Here is a 13,418-nt window from a genome sequence, read left to right as displayed (position 1 = left end):
ACCCCGCCCCAGGTCCCGGGAAGCCTGGGCGGGGAGGAGCCTTCCAAGTTGGGTTCTGCGACAGGAAGTCGGAGGGAGGATCCTAGTGTCTCGGGCGCCGAGATGCCGGAAGTTGTGCTCTCGTGGGATGGAGCGGGGGTGGCTCTTCCGTCTTAGGGTCTCTGTGTCTTTTCTTCTAGTTTAGAAAGACTCCCGCGACCTGTTGTTCTTCATTCCCTTTTGGACTTCTGAGATGTCCGCGATTCCTGCAGAGGAGAGTGACCAGCTGCTGATCCGACCCCTGTAAGGGACCTGAGAGGGACTGAAGCCGTGACTGTGAGGCGAGGAGGGGAACCCGATGGTTGGCCTCAGTAGCCCCCCGCCCCAGGCCCGCTTGCCTCGGCAGCCTGCCCCTGGCTCGCAGCTGCGGGCAAGGCCTCTGCGGCTGCAGCGGTTTGAAGAACTATGAATCGGAAGGGGCCTGCTAGGTTGAATAGGATTTTGCTTTTTCTTCAGTTTCAAGGGAGGATAGGATGTTGGGTTTGGGGGCCGAGGGGGTGGAAAAAGGGCCTATGGTGGGATCGCAGGGCGCTTTCGTATACGCCCAAGAGGGGCGACTTGTGAGGGAACCAAGGATGCTGGGGATAGCAGGGTGAGATGATAACTGGATAAGGCTGTGACAGAGCGAGGAAGAACTAAACTTGTGCCTTATTAACCTCCAGGACTCATATTTGCCGAAATGTGAAAGGGGAAATACATTAGGGAACTTGTGAGTTCCATTCAGAGCTCAAACTCTCCCGGAATAGGGAAGGTAGAAAGTGGGAGATATGAAAAGGCAGAAATGTTAGGACAATATCTCAGCCGTTGATTGACCGTGAGAGGGCTTGTCTTTCATTGGAAATGGCCTTCTGTCAGAGAAGCACCTTATGGACCTGGAATGCTGCTTAGAGAAATGAGAACTTGCCTAACTGTGCAGTTTGAATTCACAAACATGTTTATTGTTAGACATGAGTTAGCACCAAGTGAACACGTGCATTTTTCCAAAGGTAGAAAGTATCTCCTTCACTTGTTCATTCAATAACTCCTTGAGCACCTACTGGGGATGGAACACAAGTTTGCCTGCCGCTCACTTCACACCTGTCGTCTCTTCTTGTGTTCAGCAAACTGAGCGAGTGTCAAGCAGCACACTAGGCACTAGGGATACAAATAAGATGGGGCTGAGTTAACTGAATTCACCCTTTTGATGGGAATTGCAGTGCCAAATGAAAAGTGCTGGAGAGAGAGTTTGGAATAACCGCAGCCAATTGCTTTGGAGTCAGACCTGAAATACAGTCCAATCCAGTCCACAGCTCAGTGAGTTGTGACCACTGTAAGAGGACACACAGGCATTGCACTAAGGCCCTGAGAGTGTGCAGAGTGGGCTTCCAGTGAGAAGACAATGCCATCCTGCGCCCTGGAAATCAGGACACTGAGCTGAGTCCTAGAGATTGACTAGAAATCAAAGATAGCCAAAGCATGGGGGCAGGGATGTTGCAGGCTGAGGAAGTGGCACATGTGAAAATGAGAGGTCTCTCTGTGGCCAGTCTCCCTATGGGTGCAGCTAAAAGATAGCAGATGAGACGGTAGAGGCTCTCAGAGTCCAGCTTATGAAGGACCTTGGATACATACATACCAAGGATTTGGAGTCTTTATTGCCAGTTATAGGGAGCCAAGGAAGGTTCTTAAGCAAGGATGGGATGTGGTGGAAATTATGCTTTAGGAAGATCAAAGATGCCTCTGGCAGCAGTGGCACAGATGAATTAAAGGTGTAATAAGGGACTTCCCTGGTGGTCCAGGGGTTAAGACTCTGAGCTGCCACTGTGGGGGATGCAGGTTTGATCCCTGGTCAGGGAACTAAGATCCCTCATGCCACGTGGTGTGGCCAAAAAAAAAAAAAAAAAAGGTGGATCAAGTGGAGAGAATCCAGTAGGATGAGATCGAAACAAACCAAGTGATAAGCAATGAGATCTTGAAATGAGTGAAATGAGCAGCAGTGGGTTGGAAAGAGAGCCCTGAGAGAGTAAAGAAGTGAAAGCTTTAGAGCTTTGTCAGTGATCAGATACGTTAGAAGAGGCAGATGTTGGAAGGGAAGGCAGGGCAGAGAGGAGAGTTAGGATAACTCCAGTTCCCAGGTAGGATAATTGGTAAGTGGTGGTGCTACTCCAGGAGTACCTGAGATGGGGTAGGTCTGGAATAAATTTGGGAGTTTTAAATTCTTTTATAACAGCCTTATTGAGATTGAAATCACATCAGCACACTCATTTAAAGTGTACAGTTAAACAGTTTTTAATCTATACAGAGTTTTATAATTATCACCACTGTCTAATCCAGGACATTTTCATCATTCCAGAAAGAAACCCTGTATCATTGCCCTCCAACCTGCCCAGTCCTCAGCCACCGTTAATCTCCTTTCTGTCTCTGCAGATTACCCTGTTGTGGACATTTCATATAAATGGGTTGCAACATGTAACCTTTTGAAACTGGCTTCTTTAATTTAATGTAATGTTCCCAAGTTTCCTAATTTGGGAGTTTTTACTCATTCAGGAAGTTTTTCTTGAGATTTCTTGCATGTCAGGCGCCTTACTGTATAGCAGTGAATGAAATAGACGTCTATGCTATTATGGAGCTTTCACTTTAATAGTGAGAAATAAGCCATAAATAAGAAGATAATAATGACATCATGTAGTAATAAGTGTTACGATAGAGTGGTCTGAAGAGCAAATGAGGAATTTGAACTGAGACCCAAATGATACACAGGAGCCAATTATGTCAATATCAGGGCAGAGTGTTCGAGAAAGAAGAGGACTAGGGACTTGAAGTGCAGACTTGTTTGGCATATTTGAATATTAGGCACCTGTGAGATGTCCCAGGAGAGAAACCAAAACCAGGTGACTGTTAGAGGTCTGGGGTTCAGGAGAACAAATATCTGTATTTGGACTACAAATAGAGAATTGGAAGTCCTCAATGTGTTAAAGATGTGAGGATGAAGATCAGAAAGACTGAGAAAGGAGCCGAGGAGAGAACCCTTGGAATAACAGCTTTTGAAAGATGGGTAGAGGCAGCTGCATGAAGGAAACTAAGGAGGAAACCAGCAGGACAGGATGAGAGCATGACGTCAAAGAAACCAGGCTCAGAGAGGGATGGAATAGGACAGATGACGTGCTGCCTGGAGAAGAGTGAGATAGGAACTGAGAAGGGCTCTTTGCACTTAGCAACACAGAGCTGTTTTTCAGGGAGTTTCAGAGGGATGGTTGGTAAAAAGCCAGAATTCAATGTATGCAACCTTTAGTAAGCAGACAGGGAGACTAGAGATTAGAATTAAGGGATTTTCATCTGGGGACAGGGATGACTGGCATGTTTAAATGCAGATGTCAAAGAGGATAGCAAGGGGAAAGCCAGTGATGTAGCAGGGGTCAGTACCTCAGAGGAAGGGAGGGAGAAGGCAGAGTGTAGAACCATGGTGAAAAGGTTAACCTTACAGAGAGAGATCTGTTCTCTGTTCCAGGAGAAGTGGAAGAGGAGAAGGATGTGAGTCCATTGGCAAGCTGAGGGAACCGACAAACTCAGTAATTTTTTGATACAGACAGCCCATGACTCAAGTAGGATAGAGCATGGGAAAATTTAGGAAAGGGGAGAAAGTTTGAAATAGTTACTATACCAACAACTGTAGGAAAAACTGCACCAAAAACTGGAGGGATACTCAAGAGGGAGCACAGAGGGCCAGTTAAAGTGGCAGGCCAGGGGCTCATGGTAGCTCTGTGGTTGTCTGATTTTCTTTGTCTGCATCCTGCTCTGGAGTAGGATCTCGGTCTGAGGATGCATCCATCTCATGTCAGTCCTGGAGCCTATCTGTTCTTGGAGCCAGGGTCCTGGTATTAGGCCTTTCCATATGCTAGGTGCTTATCTACACTGCTTGGCAAATAGAAACTGCTTGAGGGAGTTCCTTGGCAGTCCAGTGGCTAAGACAGTGCTTTCACTGCTGAAGTCCTAGGTTCAATCCCTGGTCAGGGAACTAAGATCCCACACGCCCCACAGTGCAGCCAAAAAACGGCTTGATGTTAAATAAGTGGGTGAATCATAAGCTACAATGGTTGGGATAAGGCATCAAAGAAGGCGAGGGGTTAGACTGGTGAGGCTTAAAGCCTTGTGATAATTGGAAAGAAAGGCTGTTTGTTCTGAAGAAAGGAAATTTGTTTTAAGTGAAATAACAAAGTAGAAAAAGGAATGAGATTCACATGTATGAATAAGTATTTAAGCCATTTGGTAAATGTGTATTATCATCTTAAAATGAAAGAATTTTTAACTGCTTATGGGTTTTTACTTAAGTGCTGATTCTAAAAGTCTAATTAAATCATCTGAGTCACTACTAGTTTACATTTTAAATACATCATCATTTTAACCCTAACATTCAGAAGGTTAGATTTAACCTTTGTCCTCTCAGTCTGACCTCTCAGAGGCCACTTTTCATTTTTTTCCCACATTGACGCTGTTCTTCCCTGTCTTTGTAGTTTTGTGGAACTCATCTGCCTCAAGTTAGTGTTGTCATCAGATGGAACATAGTTTAAGTTGTAAAAAAAAGTTTGAATTTATTTGGCTTCATTTTGATGGCTTTTTAATCATTTTTATTTTTTCCTTTGAATGTTTACAGTGGAGCTGGGCAGGAAGTGGGAAGATCATGTATTATTCTGGAGTTCAAAGGGAGGAAAATAATGGTAAGTGGCTCAGATGGTAAAGAATCCACCTGCAATGCGGGTGACCTGGGTTCGATCCCTGGGATGGGATGATCCCCTGGAGGAGGGCATGGCAACCCCCTCGGGTACCCTTGGGCTTCCCTGGTAACTCAGCTGGTAAAACATCTGCCTGTAATGTGGGAGACCTGGGTTCGATCCCAGGGTTGGGAAGATGCCCTGAAGAAGGGAGTGGCTACCCACTCCGGTATTCTTGCCTGGAGGATCCCCATGGACAGAGGAGCCTGGCGAGCTACAGTCCTTGGGGTCAAAAAAAGTTGGCCAGGATTGAGCAGCTCAGCACAGAATAGTCAGGTTAACAGTGTGTCTGCATTGAGTGCCAGGTCTGTTCTGGTTCAGTAGTTTTATTCGATTCGGCAGTTAACTGTTTTGCCCCCATGATAATGTCATGGTTAGTATATGTGTCTGTAAAATGTTAATGTGGAAAATGAGTATACTTCCACTTGGCATTGACATAATATTAAACTGAGGAACTAAAGATTGTAAAACTGTCAACTGGATCTCCTAATCTAAAATTCTTCCAAGTCCCTCTTTCCTGAAGGTCTGCCAACATGTCTGCCCCACCCCCAGTGGGAGACCCCAGGGAACTGGCCTCCTGAACACATGCAGAACTCCAGCCTCCTCCTGGGCAGTGGGACAGTAGGCCAGGCCCTAGTGCGGTAGCCGAGGTGCCTAAGTTAGCACCAGGGTGCCTGGCCTTGGGCAAGTCAGGCCCCCTCCCATCCCGTTTGCTTAGCTGAGAGCTGGGGGAACTGGAAGAATGGTCTCTGGGGTCCTCGTTAGGAAGGCGGTGCAGAGGCTCATCAGGGTCTCTTGGTCTCACTCCTCCTTTTCTCCCACTCTTAAAAGAACAGGCACATGGCAGACACACTCTTTTTAATCATTTACTGTATTAATTTGATAGAAACACCCCCCCAAATGAGGATATAATCCAGGAATGACTGGCTCTGAAGACTTGTCTTCTAATACTTAAATTGTCCTGATCAGAGAAGTTTCCTGTTTTTCTAATCATTGCCTTCTCATGATAGTCACATCTGGTAGTAGTTAATCTATAAACTTTAAAAATGCTAGCCATTTCTCATATTAAAGTTCTTGCAAAAGTGTTCATTCATTATTAGAGTGCCTACTAAAAGTAACTGGAAAGAAGATTTCTTGGATTTTGTGTCCTGTGACTCTAAATATGAGCTGTATTTAAATTTGGGAAGTTAGAATTGTTAATTGCATATTTGCCCATTTAATAAGAATTGCATTCCAAACATATAGAATCTTTCCTGATTGTGTATGGTATGATGGGTCAGTTATGATGTCTATTTGTTGACTGAATTTGAATAAAATGTGGAGAAGACTGTGATCTCTTTTCCCATGTTTTTCAGCTGGACTGTGGGATCCACCCTGGCCTGGAAGGAATGGATGCTCTTCCTTATATCGATTTGATTGACCCAGCTGAGATTGATCTCCTACTAATTAGTCAGTAAGGTTTTTTTTTTTGTTTGTTTGTTTTTCTTTTTTGTTTTAATTTTTATTAAGGGCATTGTTTTTCAAGGACTTTTACTATAAAGATCATTCTTTACCATATTTTAAGATTCTAGTGTTTTAAAAATATTTTCTACTGGGAATTATATTGCAAACATCTAAGACAGCATGCCATTTTGTCATCACAGGTGAGAGAAGTTTATGACAGAAAACTTCCTTTCGCTTATCTCGAGTGAATGAGGAGGAGGGACGAGGTAACATAGGCCTTGATCATTGTAAAACTGGAGACTCAGAAAGCCCTTTCACAGAATGTCCCTGAGACTGCTGTGTTGCCCGAATATTCATTGGAAGGACTGATGCTGAAGCTGAAGCTCCAATACTTTGGGCACCTGAGGCAAAGAGCTGACTCATTGGACAAGGCCTTAATGCTGGGAAAGATTGAGGGCAGGAGGAGAAGGGGAGGACAGAGGATGAGATGGTTGGATGGCATCACCGACTCAATAGACATGAGTTTGAGCAGGCTCAGGAAGATAGTAAAGGGGAGGGAAGCCTGCCGTACTTCAGTCCGTGGGGTCGCAAAGAGTTGGACACAGCTGAGCGACCGAACAACAACTGTGTTGTCACACTGTTCTGTGGGAACTTCATATGTAAACCGTGATGGGTTTCAACTTTATTACCACTAAAGCGCTCGTTATAATTTTGACTTCTGAGAATAGGCTTGGCTGTATTTTGAGAGAAATACTTTTAATTTGTTTTTCTTATGCTAGAACTAAATACATTATTCCTTCCCTCTGCACATACCTACTCTGGGTGTACTGAAAGTATCTAATTGTTACATAGAACTCTTCTGTACCTAAAGTATATGATATATAATATTTTAAGAATTGACAGAAGCTCTTTTTTCTTTTTTTTAAAGTTTCCATTTGGATCACTGTGGAGCTTTGCCCTGGTTTCTACAGAAGACAAGTTTCAAAGGAAGAACATTTATGACTCATGCTACAAAAGCTATTTATAGATGGCTTCTTTCAGATTATGTCAAAGTTAGGTAAATTACCTTAATAGATTTATACATGCACTTGGTTCTACCCGATACATACAGTTCATGATATAGACCATTTTGTGTTTTGAAATGAGACATTTTCTTCTTATTCACAAGGGTATCATTCATTTAATCATTCAGTCCCCAGCACCTCCTTGGCAGAAAGGCTTTATGTAGCTGTTGCATCCTTTTAAGTCTTTGAAATTTAGGTGAGTTATAAGGTATGATAGCAATATTCTATATATGGAATTTCATAATTTTATTAAAATTTAAAGCAGAATACATTATACAGTGCTATGTACTGAAATCTTTTTTTGGGTGATTTGATCAAAGCAAATTGACTGTCTGAAGTGAAAAGGTTCCCTGGGGAAGCTTTTTCCAGCTGCAAGAGGAAAATCTGCTCCTTTTCCAGAAAGTTTGGAGCCTTCTTGTGATAAGTATAGCACAAATGATGAACCTTCAAAGGCTTACTGTTTCATATATATATTCCTAGGGTAGCTAAGATGCAGTTTGCTATTCTATAAACATATAGAAGAATGGGAGAGTTATCCTTGGTAATGATTATACTGGTTAACACTTAAATGAAGCTCACCATATGCCAGGCATAGCCCTCAGTTCTTGACATATGTTAACTCCTTTCATCTTCATGTCAGCCTTGTGATGCAGACTCTGCATAAATCCCATTTTACAGATGATTAGACTGAGGCACGGGTTTCTCTGGTGGCTCAAATGGTAAAGAATCTGCCTGCAATGCAGGAGACCCAGGTTCAATCCCTGGGTTGGGAAGATCTACTGGAGAAGGGCATGGCTACCCACTGCAGTATTCTCACCTAGAAAATTCCATGGACAGAGGAGCCTGACGGGCTGCAGTCCATGGGGTTGCAAAGAGTTGGACATGACTATCTAACACCTTCACTTAACTTCACTTTTCAGACTGAGGCACAGAGAGGTTAAGTAATTTACCTATGATGGTCACAGTAAGAGACAAAACTGGAATTCAGATCCAATCAGTCTGGCTTCAGACTGTATCCTTAACCCCCAACAAAGTATGTTAGCATAATTTTCCAGAGAAAACTTGTTATACTTTCTAGACAAGCCTTTTCATATCACAGGTGGGGAAAACTGCTGTGATTCAATGTGTGTGAATGCCTTTATCTCACAGGAGATGTTGGGGGTAGGAAAAAAGGTTGAGAAGTACTATCCTAAAGAGTACTTTGTCTTAATTTAGTGTGTGTGCTTTGCTTGAAATCATGCTTTATATACACTAAGCATTTTTCTCATAATAGCAGAGTAAAAAGATATACAAAAGGTCCAAGAGATTAGAAATAGCATAACACCTACAATATGATTTTAAGAAATATGTGGCTATGTCATCCACAGACAATTTCTTTGAGTTTAAAGACTTATAAAAATCTTACCCTTAATTTTTTTGTGTTGGCATCTTTAAAAATTTAGTAACATATCAGCAGACGACATGCTGTATACTGAGACAGATTTGGAAGAAAGCATGGACAAAATTGAAACCATCAATTTTCATGAAGTGAAGGAAGTTGCAGGAATCAAGTTTTGGTGTTACCACGCCGGCCATGTTCTGGGAGCTGCCATGTTCATGATCGAGATCGCAGGCGTGAAGGTACGCTCTAACTTGGAAATTTCCTGCCCATAGGAAATCAGTGCAGGGCGTACGCCACCGAGTGGTACTGAAGAATATTACCTAAGGCTCGCAAAGTGTGCAAACACTGAAACAAGGTAAAATTAAGCCGGAACTTTTGCCTTGTAAATACCATTGTTCCTACCTCTGTGTTAGTACTTTCTGTATCATGGTTAAGAAGAGTATAATAAACATCTCAAAAAAGTAAAGAGTTCTTTCCTGATCATCATGCCCTTTTTCTCTTAAGATACTGAGAGTACATCTCAAGGTTATCTTTGTGGGCTAATTCTGGGATTATATTATTCCCATTAGTTAGATTGAATAATTGAAACTTGAGATGGTTTATGACTGAGTTAAGTTACACATTTTGAATTAGACACAAGCAGTGCATCTACATTTCATTAAAAATGTAGGCTATTTTTTCTATTGCACTTCATTTTCAAGAATTTTTGAGTGAAATATATTCAGAGTAAAATGAAGCATTCGAGAATTCTAACTTTCTAACTTTTCTAATTTCTAACTTTCTCCTTTTCTCAGCTTTTATACACAGGTGATTTCTCAAGACAAGAAGATAGACACTTAATGGCAGCTGAAATTCCTAACATTAAACCCGATATTCTTATCATTGTAAGTATTAGTGCCCTGTATTGTAATTAGTGTATTGTAAGCAGGACTTTTTCCGGGAAAAAATGACATGATGTCATTTTCATATCTGTGATCAGATATAAATATGTCTAGTTTGTTAGTGCAAAAATTTTTTGGCCTCTTTTTGTAGTGCAACCCCACTTCCTGTTAAATATATTAGCTAGTCTAATATCAGAAATGGTATGGACCTAACAGAAGCAGAAGATATTAAGAAGAGGTGGCAAGAATACACAGAAGAACTGTACAGAAAAGATCTTCACGACCCAGATAATCACAATGGTGTGATCACTCACCTAGAGCCAGACATCCTGGAATGTGAAGTGAAGTGGGCCTTAGAAAGCATCACTACGAACAAAGCTAGTGGAGGTGATGGAATTCCAGTTGAGCTATTTCAAATCCTGAAAGATGATGCTGTGAAAGCGCTGCACTCAATATGCCAGCAAATTTGGAAAACTCAGCAGTGGCCACAGGACTGGAAAAGGTCCGTTTTCATTCCAATCCCAAAGAAAGGCAATGCCAAAAAATGCTCAAACTACCGCACAGTTCCACTCATCTCACACGCTAGTAAAGTAATGCTCAAAATTCTCCAAGCCAGGCTTTAGCAATACATGAACCTTGAACTTCCAGATGTTCAAGCTGGATTTAGAAAAGGCAGAGGAACCAGAGATCAAATTGCCAATATCCGCTGGATCATCGAAAAAACAAGAGAGTTCCAGAAAGACATGTATTTCTGCTTTATTGACTATGCCAAAGCCTTTGACTGTTGGATGACAATAAACTGTGGAAAATTCTGAAAGAGATGGGAATACCAGACCACCTGACCTGCCTCTTGAGAAACCTGTGTGCAGGTCAGGAAGCAACAGTTAGAACTGGACATGGAACAGCAGACTGGTTCCAAATAGGAAAAGGAATATGTCAAGGCTGTATATTGTCACCCTGTTTATTTAACTTAAAAGCAGAGTACATCATGAGAAACGCTGGTCTGGAAGAAGCACAATCTGGAATCAAGATTGCCGGGAGAAATATCAATAACCTCAGATATGCAGATGACACCACCCTTATGGCAGAAAGTGAAGAAGAACTAAAGAGCCTCTTGATGAAAGTGAAAGAGGAGAGTGAAAAAGTTGGCTTAAAGCTCAACATTCAGAAAACTAAGATTGTGGCACTGGTCCCATCACTTCATGGGAAATAGATGGGGAGACAGTGGAAACAGTGGCTGACTTTATTTTGGGGGACTCCAAAATCACTGCAGATGGTGATTGCAACCATGAAATTAAAAGACGCATACTCCTTGGAAGGAAAGTTATGCCCAACCTAGATAGCATATTTAAAAGCAGAGACATTACTTTGCCAACAAAGGTCCATCTAGTCAAGGGAATCATTTTTCCAGTGGTCATGTATGGACGTGAGATTTGGACTGTGAAGAAAGCTGAGTGCTGAAAAATTGATGCTTTTGAACTGTGGTGTTGGAGAAGACTCTTGAGAGTCCCTTGGACTGCAAGGAGATCCAACCAGTCCATCCTAAAGGAGATCAGTCCTGGGTGTTCATTGGAAGAACTGATGCTGAAGCTGATACTCCAGTACTTTGGCCACCTGATGCGAAGAGTTGACCGATTGGAAAAGACCCTGATCCTGGGAGGAATTGGGGGCAGGCGGAGAAGAGGGCGACAGAGGATAAGATGGCTGGATGGCATCACCGACTCGATGGACATGGGTTTGAGTAAACTCCGGGAGTTGGTGACGGACAGGGAGGCCTGGCATGCTGCGATTCATGGGGTTGCAATGAGTCGGACACGACTGAGCGACTGAACTGAACTGAATATCGGAACGGATATTCTGTCTCTGAAATATTCTTGGTTAGGTTAATTACTCCAAATATGTAGAACATCTTAAAGGTTGTGTAGAATGGCATTGCCCCACTCTCTTTGCCGTGGTGACTGTCTTCTGGCCTCTAGCACCTGCTAACTTTATTTGTATGTCTTAGCTTCCTACTAGGTTGCAATTTTCAGGAGAATAATAATAAAATTAACTGTACAGAAGCTTTGGTGGGGAGGGGATGATTGGTGAGGAGCAAGTTAATAAATGTGCATTGGTCCTATGGTTTATATAAGAATACTGGTGGAAGTGCTGTCTGTTTCCCCCTCACCACCCACAGCATCCCCCAGCTACCCAAGCGTGAGGGACTGGTGTATATTGCTGTCCATATGCAATGTATTGTCAGTGAACTCAATTTGGCTTAACTCATGGTTATATTCAGCATGTAAACTGACCTTAAATTAAGGGAAGTTGGGTTTTTTTTTTAATTCTCAGGAGAAAAAGTTATTTTCATTATATCTGGTACTGTAGAGCAGTACCTCTCAAATTTTAATGTGTTTATGAGTCATCTGGTAATGCTATAGAAATACAGATTCTGACTGTGGCTGGGCTGGGGCTCTGGTACTTCCGATAAGCTCTTGGGGGGCGGCCAGTGCTGAAAGAAGCATCCTAAAATTATCTTGAGCAGGGAAGGTACATTTTTGAACTATTTCCTTATTTTTTCCCTTAGCCAGACCTGAATTCTAACATTTTTATTCACTCTTCTTTCCAATTAGTGTTTTAATAGTACATGTTCAAGTAAATGGCATATTAATAGAGACATAGGTCACTTTGCTTCTACGTTTGATTGATATTTATCTTTTGTATTCTTTGAGACTCACCAGCCTTGGTCTCACCCTTCTCACATGTTGTTTAGGAATCTACTTACGGGACCCATATCCATGAGAAGCGAGAGGAGCGAGAGGCAAGGTTCTGTAACACCGTCCATGATATTGTGAACAGAGGAGGCCGGGGCCTCATTCCCGTCTTTGCTCTCGGACGGGCGCAGGAGCTCCTCTTGATTTTAGGTACGCCTTTTCCTTTTTATTCGGGAGATTCTCAAAATCCTACAGTGCTGTTAGAACAAGATCACTGCATGTCCTTGGATAGGTCACTCTACCCTCTGGGCTTTGATTTCTGTATTTAAGACGAGGGAATTGGTGCTAGTAAGAGCCCAGAGACACAGCGACTGTCTACCAGTGCTGCTGGGAATATAAATGGTGAACAGGCAGCATCTTAAAAATCCCCTGCCCTTGGACCCAGCAGTTCAACCTCTGAGAAATAAATACATTGAAAATTCTGTAAGAGATTTCATAATTCTAAATATTTCTAATGAAATATTATGTCAATAAATATCACACTCTAGGAAAAAAATCATGTTTCAGATGAATTAATACATATTTTTACATAATATATTAAGTGGACCAAAAAAGTAGGGTTCAAAACTGTGAACTCTGACCCTGGTTAGGTACAAAATACACAAATGACTGGAAAGATATCCAGATACTAAATCTGGATAGTGAGAAAGTGGATGACTTCTTTTTCCTGCTTTTCTCCATTTTTCAAATACTTTAATGAGTATGTATAACTTTTTGTAATAAGAGGAACAGTGGGTGTCACTTTTTGCATATATCTATATTTAGCAACCCTTTTTAACATTCTGTGATTCTTTTCTGGGGAATGCATTCTTCTTTAAGAATAACTGGTAAGTGCTTTGTACATATATGGCTTCAACGTGAAGGACTAGAAACGATCTTGAGCTCTCCCTCTCAGTTCTTCCATCTGTATGATGATAGGGATAAATGGAATCCCTGTTACACTGAAAAGGGCAATAAGGGGAAAGACTAAATGACCTCAGATCAAAAGCAAATCTCTGAGAGAAACAGGGCTTCCCAGGCGGCGTTAGTGGTAAATAAAGAACCCACCTGCCAATGCAGGAGACAGAAGAGGCGTGGGTTCAGTCCCTGGGTTGGGAAGATCCCCTGGAGGA

The 13,418-nt window shown here is 42.2% G+C and overlaps 1 protein-coding gene across 3 annotated transcripts in view; it reads left to right on the top strand.

Annotated features, from left to right (window-relative positions):
- The first annotated feature begins 3 nt into the window (after positions 1-3).
- Positions 4-13,418, top strand: part of CPSF3 (cleavage and polyadenylation specific factor 3) — a 34,786-nt gene continuing 21,371 nt past the window's right edge. The window contains exons 1-7 of one of the 3 annotated variants that reach the window (XM_043469391.1): positions 4-282; positions 4,667-4,730; positions 6,140-6,237; positions 7,156-7,284; positions 8,734-8,911; positions 9,467-9,556; positions 12,306-12,456. In XM_043469391.1, the coding sequence (XP_043325326.1) occupies positions 233-282; positions 4,667-4,730; positions 6,140-6,237; positions 7,156-7,284; positions 8,734-8,911; positions 9,467-9,556; positions 12,306-12,456 (760 nt within the window). In that variant the 5' untranslated portion in view covers positions 4-232. Of the gene's footprint in view, positions 283-302; positions 321-4,666; positions 4,731-6,139; positions 6,238-7,155; positions 7,285-8,733; positions 8,912-9,466; positions 9,557-12,305; positions 12,457-13,418 lie in introns of those variants that run through there. The other 2 variants (XM_043469392.1, XM_043469393.1) reach the window with 2 other exon arrangements.

This window comes from Cervus canadensis, chromosome 5 (genome assembly GCF_019320065.1).
Source record: "Cervus canadensis isolate Bull #8, Minnesota chromosome 5, ASM1932006v1, whole genome shotgun sequence".
Classification (NCBI taxonomy): Eukaryota; Metazoa; Chordata; class Mammalia; order Artiodactyla; family Cervidae; genus Cervus; species Cervus canadensis.
This window is presented reverse-complemented; position numbering and strand designations above follow the sequence as displayed.